Genomic DNA, 13328 nt, shown 5'->3' on the forward strand with positions numbered 1-13328 from the left:
CAGGCTATCCTTAAGATCACTGTGTAGCCCAGGATGGTCTCGAACTTGCAGCAATCCCCCTGCCTCAGCCTCCCGAGTGCTGGGATTACAGACGTGTGCCCGGCATTAAAGAGGTTCTAAGAGGCAGTATGTGTGGTGGTTGATGCTTTGAAAACACCAGGGGAGGGTCGGGGATGTAGCTCAGCAGCATAGCACCTGCCTAGCAAGTGCAAGGTCCTGAGTTAGTTTCCCGGTAACAAAAAAAAAAAAAAAAAAAAAGAAAAAAGAAAACACCAGGGGAGAAAATACCATTTGCCTGGTCCATGTTTAAGAAGCCATCTGTACTTCCTGCTAAAGGAGCCAGGGAAGCCCGCTCGGTGCTCTGTATTATCACTCCCCGGGGGCTTGGGCTAGATGGACCCCCAAGCCTGGTGTGAGGTCATTAGGCCTCTCAGGTAGCCCAGAACCAGCTCTGGCGTTCCCAGTAGGGTGACTGACCAAGCAGCAGGGCATCGTGGGAGCAGCACCTCCCTTCCCCGGTGGTCTAGGATCTGCCTCTGTGCTGGCTGAGTGTGTTTCTATGGACAGAGCTGCTCAGAAGGTTCTGGCCAGTCTGGGGCCCTGCACCATGGCTGGGCCCTAAGGTCTGCTGCTCTGGGGTATAGGACACTCTAGAAGAGGGATCCTAATTTAGGGGGTTCATTTTGTGCTTCAAAGGACAGTGAACCCCTTGAAATTATAGACAAGACTTTGTGTCTTTTCTTTTTTAACACATCAAAATCAGTGCTCTGAGAAATGGTTTGGAAAATGTCCATGCAAGGGTTTGTTTGTGTGTGTGTTTGTTTTTGGAAACAGGGTTTCACTGTGTAGTTCAGGCTGGCCTTGAACTCACTGCTATGTAACCCAGGCTGGCTTGGGGCAAACTTGGGGCAATCCTCCCGTCTCAGCCTCCCCAGTGTTGGGACGACAGGTGTGCACTACCATGCCTGGTGACTTCGTATGTTTTCTGGGGGTCAGAAGGTTTCATTTTTGGTTTCTCTGCAGGTTTATGACCCCTACAAAAGTTAGGAACCACTGTATTATCGCTCCCCGGGGGCTTGGGCCAAATGGACACCCAAGCCTGGTGTGAGGTCATTAGGCCCCTCAGGCAGCCCAGAACCAGCTCTGGCATTCCCCGTAGGGTGACTGTGAATGTGCACTTGCCCTTCTGAGCTTTGGGAGTCCCTGCCATGACCCCGTGGTCAGTTTCCCTTCTTCTGCGCACACAGAGAATGTCACCAACGGCACAGTGGGGGCCACTGCAGAGCCCGAACCTGAGGAGGTGACGTGGATGAATGGCTGGCTCAGCTGCAAGGCCCAGGATGAGATCTTAAACCTGGCCTTCACCGTGGGCTCCTTCCTGCTCAGTGCCATCACCCTGCCCCTGGGCATCATCATGGACAAGTATGGCCCGAGGAAGCTCAGGCTGCTGGGCAGGTCAGTGCGGGGTCCTGGGGACGGGTGGGCAGGTGGATCCCCGAGGGAATCTTGGAGCCTGCTGTCAGGTGCTCTGTGGGGCTCCCTGAGTGCCCAGGCTGGGGGTGACAGTGTAGCTCAGTGTAGCTTAGAACACGTGCTTAGCCTACACGAGGCCTAGGTTCCATTGCCAGCCCAGCAAAATAGGTCAATTAATTAAATAAAAAAAGATAAATAAAACTTTTAGAATGAATGAGATTAAAGAATGGAAATCCTAATATAGTGGTGATGAACCTATGTGTGTTATTGTGTTTTTCTTTTAGGAGAAAAATGTTAATGTAGAGTGGTTTTTTTTTTTTTTTTTTTGGTCTTTTTGAGACAGGGTCTTGCTATGCAGTTCAGGCTGGCCTTGAACTCACTTTGTAGCCCAGGTTGGTCTCGAATTCACGACAATCCTCCTGCCTCAGCCTCCCAGGTGCTAGGATTACTGGTGTGCGCCACCATGCCTGGCTTAGAGTTGTTTTTTCTAAAGTAAAACTTCAGCATTCGGGTTTAATTGCAGTGTTAGCACTTTGTGATAAATAAGTGAGCTTTGGGTTGCAGTTTGGCATTTGGTGTGTAAAACGTTCGCCATCCCCGTCCTAATATATTAGGGCTCTTAGGGTCACCTTGTGTGCCCTCTGGGGTGTGTGTTCCTGGTCTCTAAAGCTCCAACTGTCAGATTCAGGGTCAGTTCACCATCAGCTGGGCTCTCCGGTCTGTCCCTTCCCCTGTTCCCATTGGAACTTTGCAGGGCGTGGCTCACCGTGGGCAGAGCCCGTGACTGAAGGGGATGGGGAGGGCATCAGTTCTACTCACTCTTCCAGCTGAAGAAGCCTTGGTTTCCAGGGCTGAGTCAAGTGGAGGGGCTTTGGGAGCAGCTGTCATCTCCCTGCTTCCTTGGCTGAGCAGGCTCAGGAACCTGAGGAATGCTTGTGTTTCCCCTTGCTTTAGAGCCTCTGGCTCCGTCCCACAGGGGAGCGGGCAGTGCAGTGTGGGGTTTATGAGATCTGGTTGAGGCTTTAGTTCCAACTTTGTCTCTTGTTGGGTAGGAGACCTTAGAGAAATTAGTTTTCGTTTCTTTTTTTTGGTTTTTTGAGACAGGGTCTTGCTATGTAGTCAGGCTGGCCTTGAACTCACTGTATATCCTAGGTTGCCCTTGAACTCGTGGCAGTCTTCCTGCCTCAGTCTCTTAAGTGCTGGGATTACAGGTGTGTACCACCATGCCCAGCCTTTTTTTTTTTTTTAATGTTTATTTTCTTTATCAGCAAGTAGGGGCCAATCATTTTCTTTAGCAATTCCCAGGACTTTTTTAAAATTTAATTTTATTTTTTTGGTAATACAGGAATTGAACCAAGGGCCTTTACACTATGCTATGTCCCCAGCTCTTTATTTTGAAAAAGGATCCTGCCAGGCACGGTGGCGCACACCTGTAATCCCAGCACTCAGGAGGCTGAGGCAGGAGGATTGTTGCGAGTTTGAGACCAGCCTGGGTTACAAAGTCAGCTCAAGGCCAGTCAGCCTGAACTGCATAGCAAGACCCATCTCAAAAAGAAAAAAAAAGAAAAGAAAAAGGGTCTTGTTAAGTCACTAAATTGACCAGCCTGGGCTTGAATCTATGATCTTTCTGCCTCACTTCCAGAGTTCTGGGATTTGTGCCACACCCAGCTCCTAGGACTGTTTAATCAAATGACTGTAAATGTTCTGAAAGGGTGCAGAGTAAATACCCCAAAATGATCATGATACCTAATAGCAATCAGTAACTTAATAAATAAGGTGCTGTTTCTGCTCGGTTTTAGTGCCTGCTTTGCTGTCTCCTGCTTGCTGATTGCATATGGAGCAAGTAACCCAAAGTGTGAGTCTGCCTTTTCTCCACTTTTCTGCCAAGGACTGGGGAGAGACTTCCTGCAGGCGCGCCCTGGCCCGCCTGCTGTTGGATGCTGTGTGTGGGGCCTGGTGCTCCCTGCTCACACTGGAGGGGGTACCTGTTAGGCCTCTGTTGGTTGCTTATCTCAATGGGTGGCCAGGAAAGAGAGGAATCACCCCAGACAGATGGTTAGAGGAGCTGCAGCGTGCGCAGAACTCCATATCATCTTCAAGCCAGCTGGTTCCTGGTGGCCTTGCTGATGTCAGCCTGGGAGATGCGCTCTGGGAGCCGGGCTGGCCGCAGGGACCTGGGCCTCCGTGGATACGGAAGTTGTGAGCTGAGCCTTTGCGAGGCAGCCTAAGCCGGTGCTTTAAATAGGGCTCAGAAGCCACTTGCTTTCTGTCCCTGTTCAGATGGGGCCATTGGCGCAAAGACTTGGAGGATAAACGCCAAAATAGGCCCTAAATCCCACCAGGGTCTTAGCTGGGCTCACTTAGTGACGTTTAAAACCAAAAGCCTAGGTTTTCTGGTTTTAGTGAACCAGGTCCTTTAGGCCCCTTGCTTGCAGCTAGGTTAGTGGAGAAAGGAGGAGGCTGCCTTTTGCATGAGTTCAAGCTCCATGAGGTAGGCCTGGGGAGGAGGGTAAGCAAGAGGCCTTCCCCGCCCTGGGTATCAGGCACTAAACGCTATGGCTTGTCCTCTCAGCCTGCATTTATTGAGAGCCTGCTCCCAGGAGGCCCTGGGCCAGGCCCTGGCCTTGCTGAAGCTCAGCTGTGGCTCCCCGACTTAGGACTCTGTTTGTCTACAGCTCTCTCCGTGCTCATCTTCATTGCCCTGGCCCTGAATGGCTTTGGTGGGATGTGCATGACCTTCACCTCGTTGACAGTGAGTATCTGTGTTTCACTTTTGTTTTTGTCCTCAGTCACCCGCTTGTGAATTTCAGGCAGCTTTCATCGGTTTCCACTTCTTTCCCTTCCATTCGCCTGTATAATCCCGGGTGTCCCAAGAAGGGGAGGGCTGACAGCAAAGTCATTCCTGGCCTCCCAAGCCGGGAAGTCCTGCAGGCAGCCGGCATGGCTCTTAGGGTGCTCAGCGCGCTGCCTGCTCTCCTTGGCCTTGGCTCTGAGGACGCACCTAGAGAAGACAGGAGCGGGAAGGGAAAGGCCGCCGCCTGCTTGTTCTTTTATTTTTCGTCACCAAGTGTCTCCGGGAGCACAGGCGAATAGTGCAACCAAAAGCCAACCTCCCTCTGAATCTCCCCAGCTCCAACCTTTGCCTTTGCCCAGAATGGAATGAGAAACTCAGGAGCACCTGTGTGGGTCTCTTCTTGGTTTTCTAAAATGCCAGGGCAGAAGGCTAGGGTGTGGTTCAGTGGTAGAGCACTGGCTTAAAATGTGTGAAACCCGGGGCTGGGGATTTAGCTCAGCGACAAAGCGCCTGCCTGGCAAGCGCAAGGTCGTGAGTTCGGTTCCTGGTACCGGAGAAAAACCAAAAAAACCAAAAAAACCAAAAAAAAAAAAAAAATGTGTGAAACCCTAGTGTGATCCTTAGTATTAAAGGAAAGAAAGGGGTAAAGAAGGAAAGGAAAAGAAAAGAAAAGGAGCCTGGTTCTGGGGAGAGCGGTGTTTTCTCACCATACTGAGTGCCCCTTTCTTGGGACCAACAGGATATCACAAAATGTGCTGCTTTTTGAGGTGTGGCTGGGGGGGCTCTTGCAGGAAGGCACAGACTACAGGAAAGAAAATCCAAGTGGAACAAAAAAGTCTTCCTGGGGGGGAAAAGGGGAGCTCTCTGCATGCTTCTGGGTCAGACAAGGGTGCCGTTCAGAGCCAGGACAGCACTAAGAATAATAGACTATTGCCCAACAGGGAAATCTCATCTGCCTCAGTTTACCGAGAAGTTGTTTTCAGGATATAGTATGTACCATTGCTATTTGCACTCTGGTTTCTGATTTCTCTTCTTACCGGTGAGTCATGATGTTGAAGGGCCTGTGTTTTGTTCCACGGAGCTGTGGGGACTTCTGGTCCTTTGATTATGAGCTTGGAGAGGTACTGGCAGCTTGGTGATCACCTGCAGGCCACGTGCCAGAGGCCAGGCCCGAGGTCTCCTCTTCTCCCCGTTTCTCTGCTTTGCCTTGCTAGCTCTGTCCGGGCGGGGAGGGTTCAGAATGCGGGCCCAGGTCCGTGGACATAGAAAGTTCACTGCAGTCTGTGCTGGCTGAGCAGAGCCCAGCGCCGGCGATATGTATGCCGTGCTGTGAAGTGGGTGTCTCAGAGGTGTCCCTGACACCCATGAATGTGGGCACTTGGTTACTTTGTCTGTGTTGGTGTCAGGGAGATGCACATTATATTCTTTCAGGCACGTTTATTTTGGTTCTTCTAACCAGATAGAATTAAAAGAAAAATAGATACATCTTCCCTGCAAATTCCCAGAGGAAGACATGTGGAAACTGTAACAAATGTGTTTACCATCAGGCGCGCAATTCCCCTAAGTTGTGTAAATTGTGAAACAGGAGTCGTGGTTCTGTTTGTTCTTGGACAGTGTGAAAACCACCAACCCTTTCATCAAGGTGAAAAATAAAACTCTGGCATCATCCCCACTGTTTTAGTCATGCCGGAGTTCTGTGACAGCAGGTCTGAATTTCAGAGGTAAAGAATAAGATGGCCCCAGGCAGGCGTGGTGCTGCACTCCTGTAATCCCAGCACTTGGGAGGCTGAGGCAGGAGGATCGCTGCGAGTTTGAGGCCAGCCTGGGCTACATAGTGAGCTCAAGGCCAGCCTGAACTGCGTAATGAGACCCTGTCTCAAAAAGACCAAAAAAAAGGGGCTGGGGATTTAGCTCAGCGGCAAAACCCCTGCCTGGCAAGTGCAAGGTCGTGAGTTCAGTTCCTGGTACCAGGGAAAAAACAAAAAAAAAAAAAAAAAAAAAAAAGAAAAAGAAAAAGAAAAAGAATAAGATGGCCCTGGAACTTGAGGAATTTAAGCTCCAAAATGCAGAGAGATGCTATTTCGTAGTAAAGCATAAAAGGGGCTGGGTGTGCCCAGCATGCTTGAGATCCTGGTTCTGTCCCTAGCAACATACACACATGAAGATGAATGTATAAAAAGCACCACACTCTAAGTCTCCTTCTAGAAAGGCTTAAAAGTAAACTTTGAAGTTAACTAACTAAATAAATAAGAACAACTAGTAGGCCCATAAGTACTTTTTTTTTTTTGGGTACTGGGAATCAATCTCAGGACCTTGTGCTTGTTAGGCAGGCATTTGTGCCACTGAGCTATATCCCTGGACTTCTTATTTTTCATGAGTGTAAAACAGATGATTTTTGGTGCATACCTGCAATCCTAGCACTTGGGAGGCAGAGGCAGGAGGATCATCATGAGTTCAAGGCCAGCTTGGACTACATAGTGAGACCCTGTCTCAAAGAAACAAACAAAAAAAACAAGCAAAAAACATACATGTGCACATGATTTTATTTTTTACTTTTTTTTTTTTTTTTTTTGAGACAGGATCTCACTCTGTAGTTCAGGCTGTCCTTGAACCCTCTGTGTAACCCAAGCTGGTTTTGAACTCACAGCAATCCTCCTGCCTCAGCCTCCTGAGTGTTAGGATTATAGGCATGCGCCACCACACCTGGCATTGTTTTTATTTTTAAAATTTAACATATTAGAAATATCGGCAGGGCATGGTGGCGCACACCTATAATCCCAGCACTTGGGAGGCTGAAGCAGGAGGTTCATTCCAAGTTTGAGACCAGCCTGGGCTACAAAGTAAGCTGAAGGCCAGCCTGAACTGCACAGTGAGACCTGTCTCAAAAGGAAAAAAAAAAAAAAATAGACTGTAAAAAGAAAAAAGAAATATATAGACTGTAAAATTCCATTGTATCTATCTATCTTCATCAGTTTTGAAGTATATTTCTTCAGGATTGCTTTAAAACATTTACATACCAAAGGTACTTTATTTATTTATTCATTTACATATATATATATATTTTTTTTTCATTTTTAAAAGAGAGTCTTGCTATGTAGTAAAGGCTGGCCTTCAACTCACTATGTAGCCCAGGCTGGTGGTCTCGAACTCGCAACAATCCTCCTGCCTCAGCCTCCCAAGTGCTGGGATTACAGGCATGTGCCACCATGCCTGGCCCCTAGAACTCTACCTTCTTATTTTATTTTATTTTATTTTTCATTTTTTGGTACTAGGAATCAAACTCAGGACCTTGTGCTTGCCAGGCAGGTGCTGTACTGCTGAGCTATATCCCTGGCCCAACCTTCTTATTTTAAATACTAGAGATCTTCCTCTTTATTAAACAGTTATTATTTTATAATATAGATGTACCATAATTTATTCAACCAGCTTCCTACAGTACACGTTTGGCTTAGTTTTCAATTTCTGCAGTTTATGGATGCTGTTGAGGTGAACTTCCCTGTACATGTATTTCTTTGTTTTTTTTTGTTTTTTTTCCTATACTGGGAATCGAACTCACGACCTTGCGCTTGCCAGGCAGGCACTGTGCTGCTGAGCTGAATCCCCAGCGCCCTGTACATGTATTTCTATAAAATAAATTCCTGGAAGTGGAATTGCTAAGCCACAGCATAAGCATGTTTTAAAATTTAATATGTGCTGTTACATGGCCTTCTAGAAAGGTTATACACGTACACAATCCTACCAGCGTGTCAGAAAGTACCTTTTTCTCCATCTCCCTCCAAGACCATATCATTCATCTTTATTTAAACATTACCCACTCTTTCTGAAAAATGATATACTTGATTTTTTAAAATTTCTTTAATTATGCAGGAGATAGAGCATCCTTTCACCTCTCTTTTGCCCATTTCTATCTCTTGTAAATTACTTCTTTGTGTCACTTGTCTATGTCATTTTCCGCCAGGCATGGTGGGACACGCTTGTAATCCCAGCACTTGGGAGGCTGAGGCAGGAGGATCATTGCAAGTTCGAGGCCAGCCTGGGCTACAAAGTGAACTCAAGGCCAGCCTGAACTGCATAGTGAGACCCTGTTTCAAAAAAAGACAAAAAAAAATCATTTTCCTTTAACATTTTTTTTTAACATTTTGTAAGAGCTGTTTCAAATACAAAGGAACTAGCTCTCTCTCTGATTGAGCAAGGGATCTTACCCAAGGACCTTTGTCCCTTTCAGTGGTCCATGAATAAGCTTCAGGAGAGCTGTGGACCTGTGGAAATTCTTTGCAAACACCTGCAGTCTCAGTCTGCCTCGGGGCATCTTGCTGGAGGGCTGTCCAGGCTGGTGTGACCCTGAGACTCGTGGGAGGGTCTCTGTGAGCGCCTGGCTGTCCCCTGCAGATGAGGCAGAAAGCCATTGACTTGGCTTTGACTGTGAGCAGGCAGCGAGGATCTGCTGCAGGGAGGGCGCATGGCCTGTCCTCTGAGGTCCCCATCCTGGATCTAGAGCAGAGATCAGCAAATCACCATCCTGAGGCCAGATTCGGACTGCAGCCTGTTGTGATAAAGTCCTGCTGGGCCCTCACCAGGCGTATTTGTCTGCACGCTGTCTGTGGCTGCCTCTGTGCTGTGGTGGTCCTGACAGAGACCACATGGCCGCAGAGCCTGAAATATTTACTCTCTGGTCCTTACGGAGCCTTTGATCTGGAAGCTCCAAGCTGCTGCTGCAGGCCCTGAGAGCCGGCTGCCGCCCCACCCCCAGGCCCCAGTTGCTCAGGCCGGCTCTCTAAACACTTCTGCAGTCACCTCTTCCCAGCCCCCTCTGGCCTGGAGGGGTCTCCTTGGACATTCCCCTGTCCCATGAGGCCTGATCTCATGAGAACAGACCCCGAAAGGGAAATGGGAAGCAGGTCAGTGAGGACAGGCCGGAGCTGTTGGGCAATGCTCCTGGGCTGGCCAGGGCTTCTGCTGAGCAGGGCTGAATCTTACTGTGACACAGCCCAGGCCTTTAAAAAGCAGAACTGTGAGGAGCAGCTCCCCGAGACATAGCTAGCCGCACAAGGGCTCTTTCTGTGTGTCTCCCACCCGTGTCCTTGTTTGGGGAACAAGGGAGTCTTCAGGGTCACAGTTCAGAGCTTCCTAAATCAAATCTCTCATACCATTGTAGGGCCTTGGATCATTGCTCCTTGATAGCCTGGGAGTGTAAGGGAATGCAGTGCCGTGGATATCCTAATTCAGGGACTGTTTTGCGGGGGACGGGGCTCACTATGTAGTTCAAGATGGTCTTGAATTCACTGTGTAGCCCAGACTGGCCTCAAACTCATGGCAGTACTGCCTCAGCCTCCCGAGTGCTGAGATTACAGGAATGCATTACCGTGTTAGCAGTTTAGGGACTTTCTGAGTCCCAAGGGCTTTATGTGGTGTGGGCTACAGTCTTATAAATATGCTCAGAGGTGGTGGGCTGTCACCCTGTTGCTTTTCCCTGTGGTCCAGGAAGAAATGGCCAGTAGCCTGCTCCCAGAGCCGGAGAGGTCTGCACTGGTAGGCCATTCTTCCATCTGGGATGGAGGCTTAGAGGGTGAGGGTGGGTCCCATGCCAGGTGGACCGCCCAGCAGCCAGGGGTGGCTCTCCCGGGTCCCTGCATCGTGGGTCCTGGAAAAAGGGTGCCAGGCCAGCCCGCGGGTCAGCGCACTCTCCGTGATGTGGAGCCGCTGCTGCCCCCTGGACATCTGCTCAGCACACTCTGGTCTGTTTGTTCAGCGTCTTGCGTTTGTACAACCCCTTAGCTCGCTTCATCAGCTGGAGCACAAACACCGGTGGGCGGCTGAGGGGCAGCCATGGGTCGCCACCCCGCAATCCAGAGCCGGGGTTGCTTAGAGATGGGAGCAGATGCAGCCAGAAATGGTGAGCATATCTTTTCCACTTCATTACTCTGACCCCTGTGAGCGTGGCTGGGCTGGGGAGTTGGAGTTGAAGCCCTCACCAAAAGGGTTACGCAGTGTCGCCAGGCTTCTTCTGGGAAAATGCCCTAAGACTGACTTGAAAGCTGAGGTAGAAAAGATCGCCCAGGATTTGGATCAGAGTTTAAAGAAGCCGGGCGTGGTGGCGCACACCTGTAATCCCAGCACTGGGGAGGCTGAGGCAGGAGGATCGCTGCAAGTTCGAGACCAACCTGGGCTACAAAGTGATCTCAAGGCCAGCCTGAACTGCATAGTGAGACCCTGTCTCAAAAAAGACCGCCCCCGCCCCCAAAAAAAACAGAGTTTGAAGAAATAGAATAAACACACTTCTTTATATACCTGCCAGAAGGGCAGGAAGGAAGCCAGTGATACCCCAGGTCCAGCATCCCTTAGAGGCTCCTAAGAGGGCCATGTGTATGTGCTTCTTCCCCCAGGAGCTCCCAGTGTAGGCTGTGGGGCTGGTGACAGGCGGGGACAGGTGGCCACTGTGTAGTGTCCCTGGCTGTGACTTTCCAAAGCCTTGTGAGTTCACCACTCCCGCTCAGTAGGCCTCAATTCCGTGTCAGCTGAAGGTGTCAAGGTGCTGCCTGACTCCTCTGAGGAGGCCAGGTGACAGCAGGCGGGAATGTCGGGGTGCCTGGAGCGCGTTCAGCCCCTGGCTTCCCTCTGCGTTCCTCTGTGCCTTGGGAACGCAGAGCAGTCAGCTGATTGCCGTTGGTTTGGGAAAAAGTGGCCCAGCAGAAGGTTCCGCCTCATGAATTTGCTGCGGCACATGACGTGTGGGAGTGGACAGAAACTCAGTGGGGCAGCGGCCGGGCTGGACCCGGCAGGTGAGGAGCGCGGTGCCTTTCCTCTCCACCCCTCCAGCAGTGAAGCGGAAAGGTGACCACAAGGGCCTTCTGCTGGGCAGCGTGTGCCGAGAGGCGCCGGTTGTTTGGGTTGGGAAGCAGCCCAGCTTTGCCGAGCTCACTTGTCCAGACTGGTACCTGGATCCCGGCCCACACGCACTGCGCAGAGCTCGGGGTGTGTCTCCAGCCACCTGAGGGCGAGGCGCACGTCTGCAGGGCCGGAGGGCCAGAATGCCAGCCCCACACCCGGCTGCGCACGACGTCTCCCTCGGGACCGGTGTGCCAGGGAGGCCGTGGATTTGGCCATCTGTCCCTGCCTCTCACCAGCCCCGCAGCCTGCTCTAGAGCTCCTGGGGAGAGAAGCACATACACGTGGACCCCCTAGGGTCCCCCAAGGAGGACAGCGCATCCTCCCTGTCCCGGCCTTGGCCTCTGAAGCCTCTTGCCCAGTGGCTGCGCTCTGCGACCAGAATGCCAGGGGAGGGGCTGCCTGCAGCTGCTGTTGTCCCTGCAGCCAGGCTGTTTATGGCGCGGCCTGGGGACTGAGGGAGTGAGTCATCGCAGTGTCCCCGTGTGAGTGAGGCCTGCGCGGAGGCCTGGCAGAGCGGAGGCAGCAGGGCAGCTGGGAGAAGAACAGGAGAGCCGGAGAGGGGCGGCCTTGCCCCCCATGACTCAGGAAGCAGCCTCTGCCGAATGTTTCCCTGGCATCTGTCCTTGCAGCACGGCTCGGCCTTCCTCCTTGGCAGCTGAGCCAGCTTTTTCCTTTCCAGCAGGCCCCTGAGGCCACACTGGGGCATTCTGCTGTACACTCCGTCAGCGTGGCTTCTGAGCAGCCATCACTTGTGGCAGAGGCATGGGAGTGGGCCGACGAGGGGCCAGTGTGGGAGGAGGCCTGCACCTGGAAAAAGTGAGGGGAAGTCCACAGGACAGCGCCCATCACTCGGTGAGGACCAGGGGAGGTCACCCAAGGAACAGCAAGGGTAGGTGACGGCAGGGCAGGTGGGTTTTAAAAAGAGCCACTGACTCGGCCATGGTGGTACACACCTTAATCCCAGGATTTGGGAGGTTGAGGCAGGAGGATCCCTGTGAGTTCCAGGCCAGCCTGGGCTAGACAGTGAGTTCAAACCAGCCTGGAATACAGAGCAAGACCCTGTTTCAAAAATAGACAAACAGCCAGGTATGGTGACGCATGCCTGTAATCCCAACATTGCAGAGGCTGAGGCAGGAGGATTGTTGCAAGTTCGAGGTTAACCTGGGCTACAGAGTGAGCTCAAGGCCAGCCTGAACTGCGTAGCGAGACCCTGTCTCAAAAAGACAAAAAAATACCCCAAAACCCAAAAATAAACAAACAGCATCAGAAGGGATGTCAGAAATCTCCAGTGGTGGGAATCAGACAGGATGCTTGGTAAAGAACTTGTAAGAGGCAGGAAGGGAACCGCCTTGGGGCCTATGCTGAAGTGTCTGTCAGGCAGGGCCATATGAGGCGTCCCAGAGGTGGTGTAGCCTGGCAGCTATGCCCTTGGCCTGGTTTGCAGTGTAAATTTGATCTTTACCACCTCGGGCAGTGCCTTGACTCTTGAATTTTATACTTGTGAGCTGGGGGCGATGGGCTGGGGTACGGCTCAGTAGTAGAGTGTGTGAGGTAGTAGTTTCGGTGCCCAGCACTGATAAACAAGAGGATGGTAAATGATACCTTATACAGTCGCTTTTAGGGTTTTTTGTTTGTTTGTTTGTTTGTTTGTTTGAGACAGAGTCTAGCTATGTAGTTCATGCTGGCGTTGAACTCGCTGTATAGCCCAGGCTGGCCTGGAACTCACTGCAGTCCTCCTGCCTCAGCCTCCCGAATGCTGAGACTACAGGTGTGTGAGACTACCTGGCTGCTCTGATGGTTTTAAAGATAATATCCATGGAGGGTATTAAAAATGGTTGCAGGCCAGGGATATAGCTCAGTGGCACAAGTGCTTGCCTGGCAAGTGCAAGGTCCTGAGTTCGATTCCCAGTACCAAAAATAAATAAATAAATAAAAATGGTTGCTATTACTATATGTGTTATTACTTAATAATAAGGAAATCTGAGCAAGCTGTTCCTGAGCACAGTCAACTCTGGTGACCGTAACACTTTTGGGAGGAAGAGAAGGTTTCAGGTTGAAGGTTAAAAGTTAGTAGTGCCATTTTGAAAAGTAAATTGTGACTGGGCATGGTGGCCCATGCCTGTAATCCCAGCACTTGGGAGGCTGAAGCAGGAGGATCGTTGCAAGTTTAAGA

General features: G+C 50.7%; 1 protein-coding gene and 1 pseudogene across 3 annotated transcripts in view; one reads left to right on the top strand and one right to left on the bottom strand.

Moving 5' to 3' along the window:
• Positions 1-13328, top strand: part of Slc43a2 (solute carrier family 43 (amino acid system L transporter), member 2) — a 46925-nt gene that overhangs the window by 11944 nt on the left and 21653 nt on the right. For all 3 annotated transcript variants that reach the window (XM_005402617.2, XM_005402618.2, XM_013503413.1), the window contains 3 exons: positions 1248-1455; positions 3273-3328; positions 4149-4225. In XM_005402617.2, the coding sequence (XP_005402674.1) occupies positions 1248-1455; positions 3273-3328; positions 4149-4225 (341 nt within the window). The remainder of the gene's footprint in view (positions 1-1247; positions 1456-3272; positions 3329-4148; positions 4226-13328) is intronic.
• The window catches only part of LOC102026006, a 4826-nt pseudogene continuing 2903 nt past the window's right edge, over positions 11406-13328 (bottom strand).

This window comes from Chinchilla lanigera, unplaced genomic scaffold (assembly GCF_000276665.1).
Source record: "Chinchilla lanigera isolate Chin_1 unplaced genomic scaffold, ChiLan1.0 scaffold00080, whole genome shotgun sequence".
Lineage (NCBI taxonomy): Eukaryota > Metazoa > Chordata > Mammalia > Rodentia > Chinchillidae > Chinchilla > Chinchilla lanigera.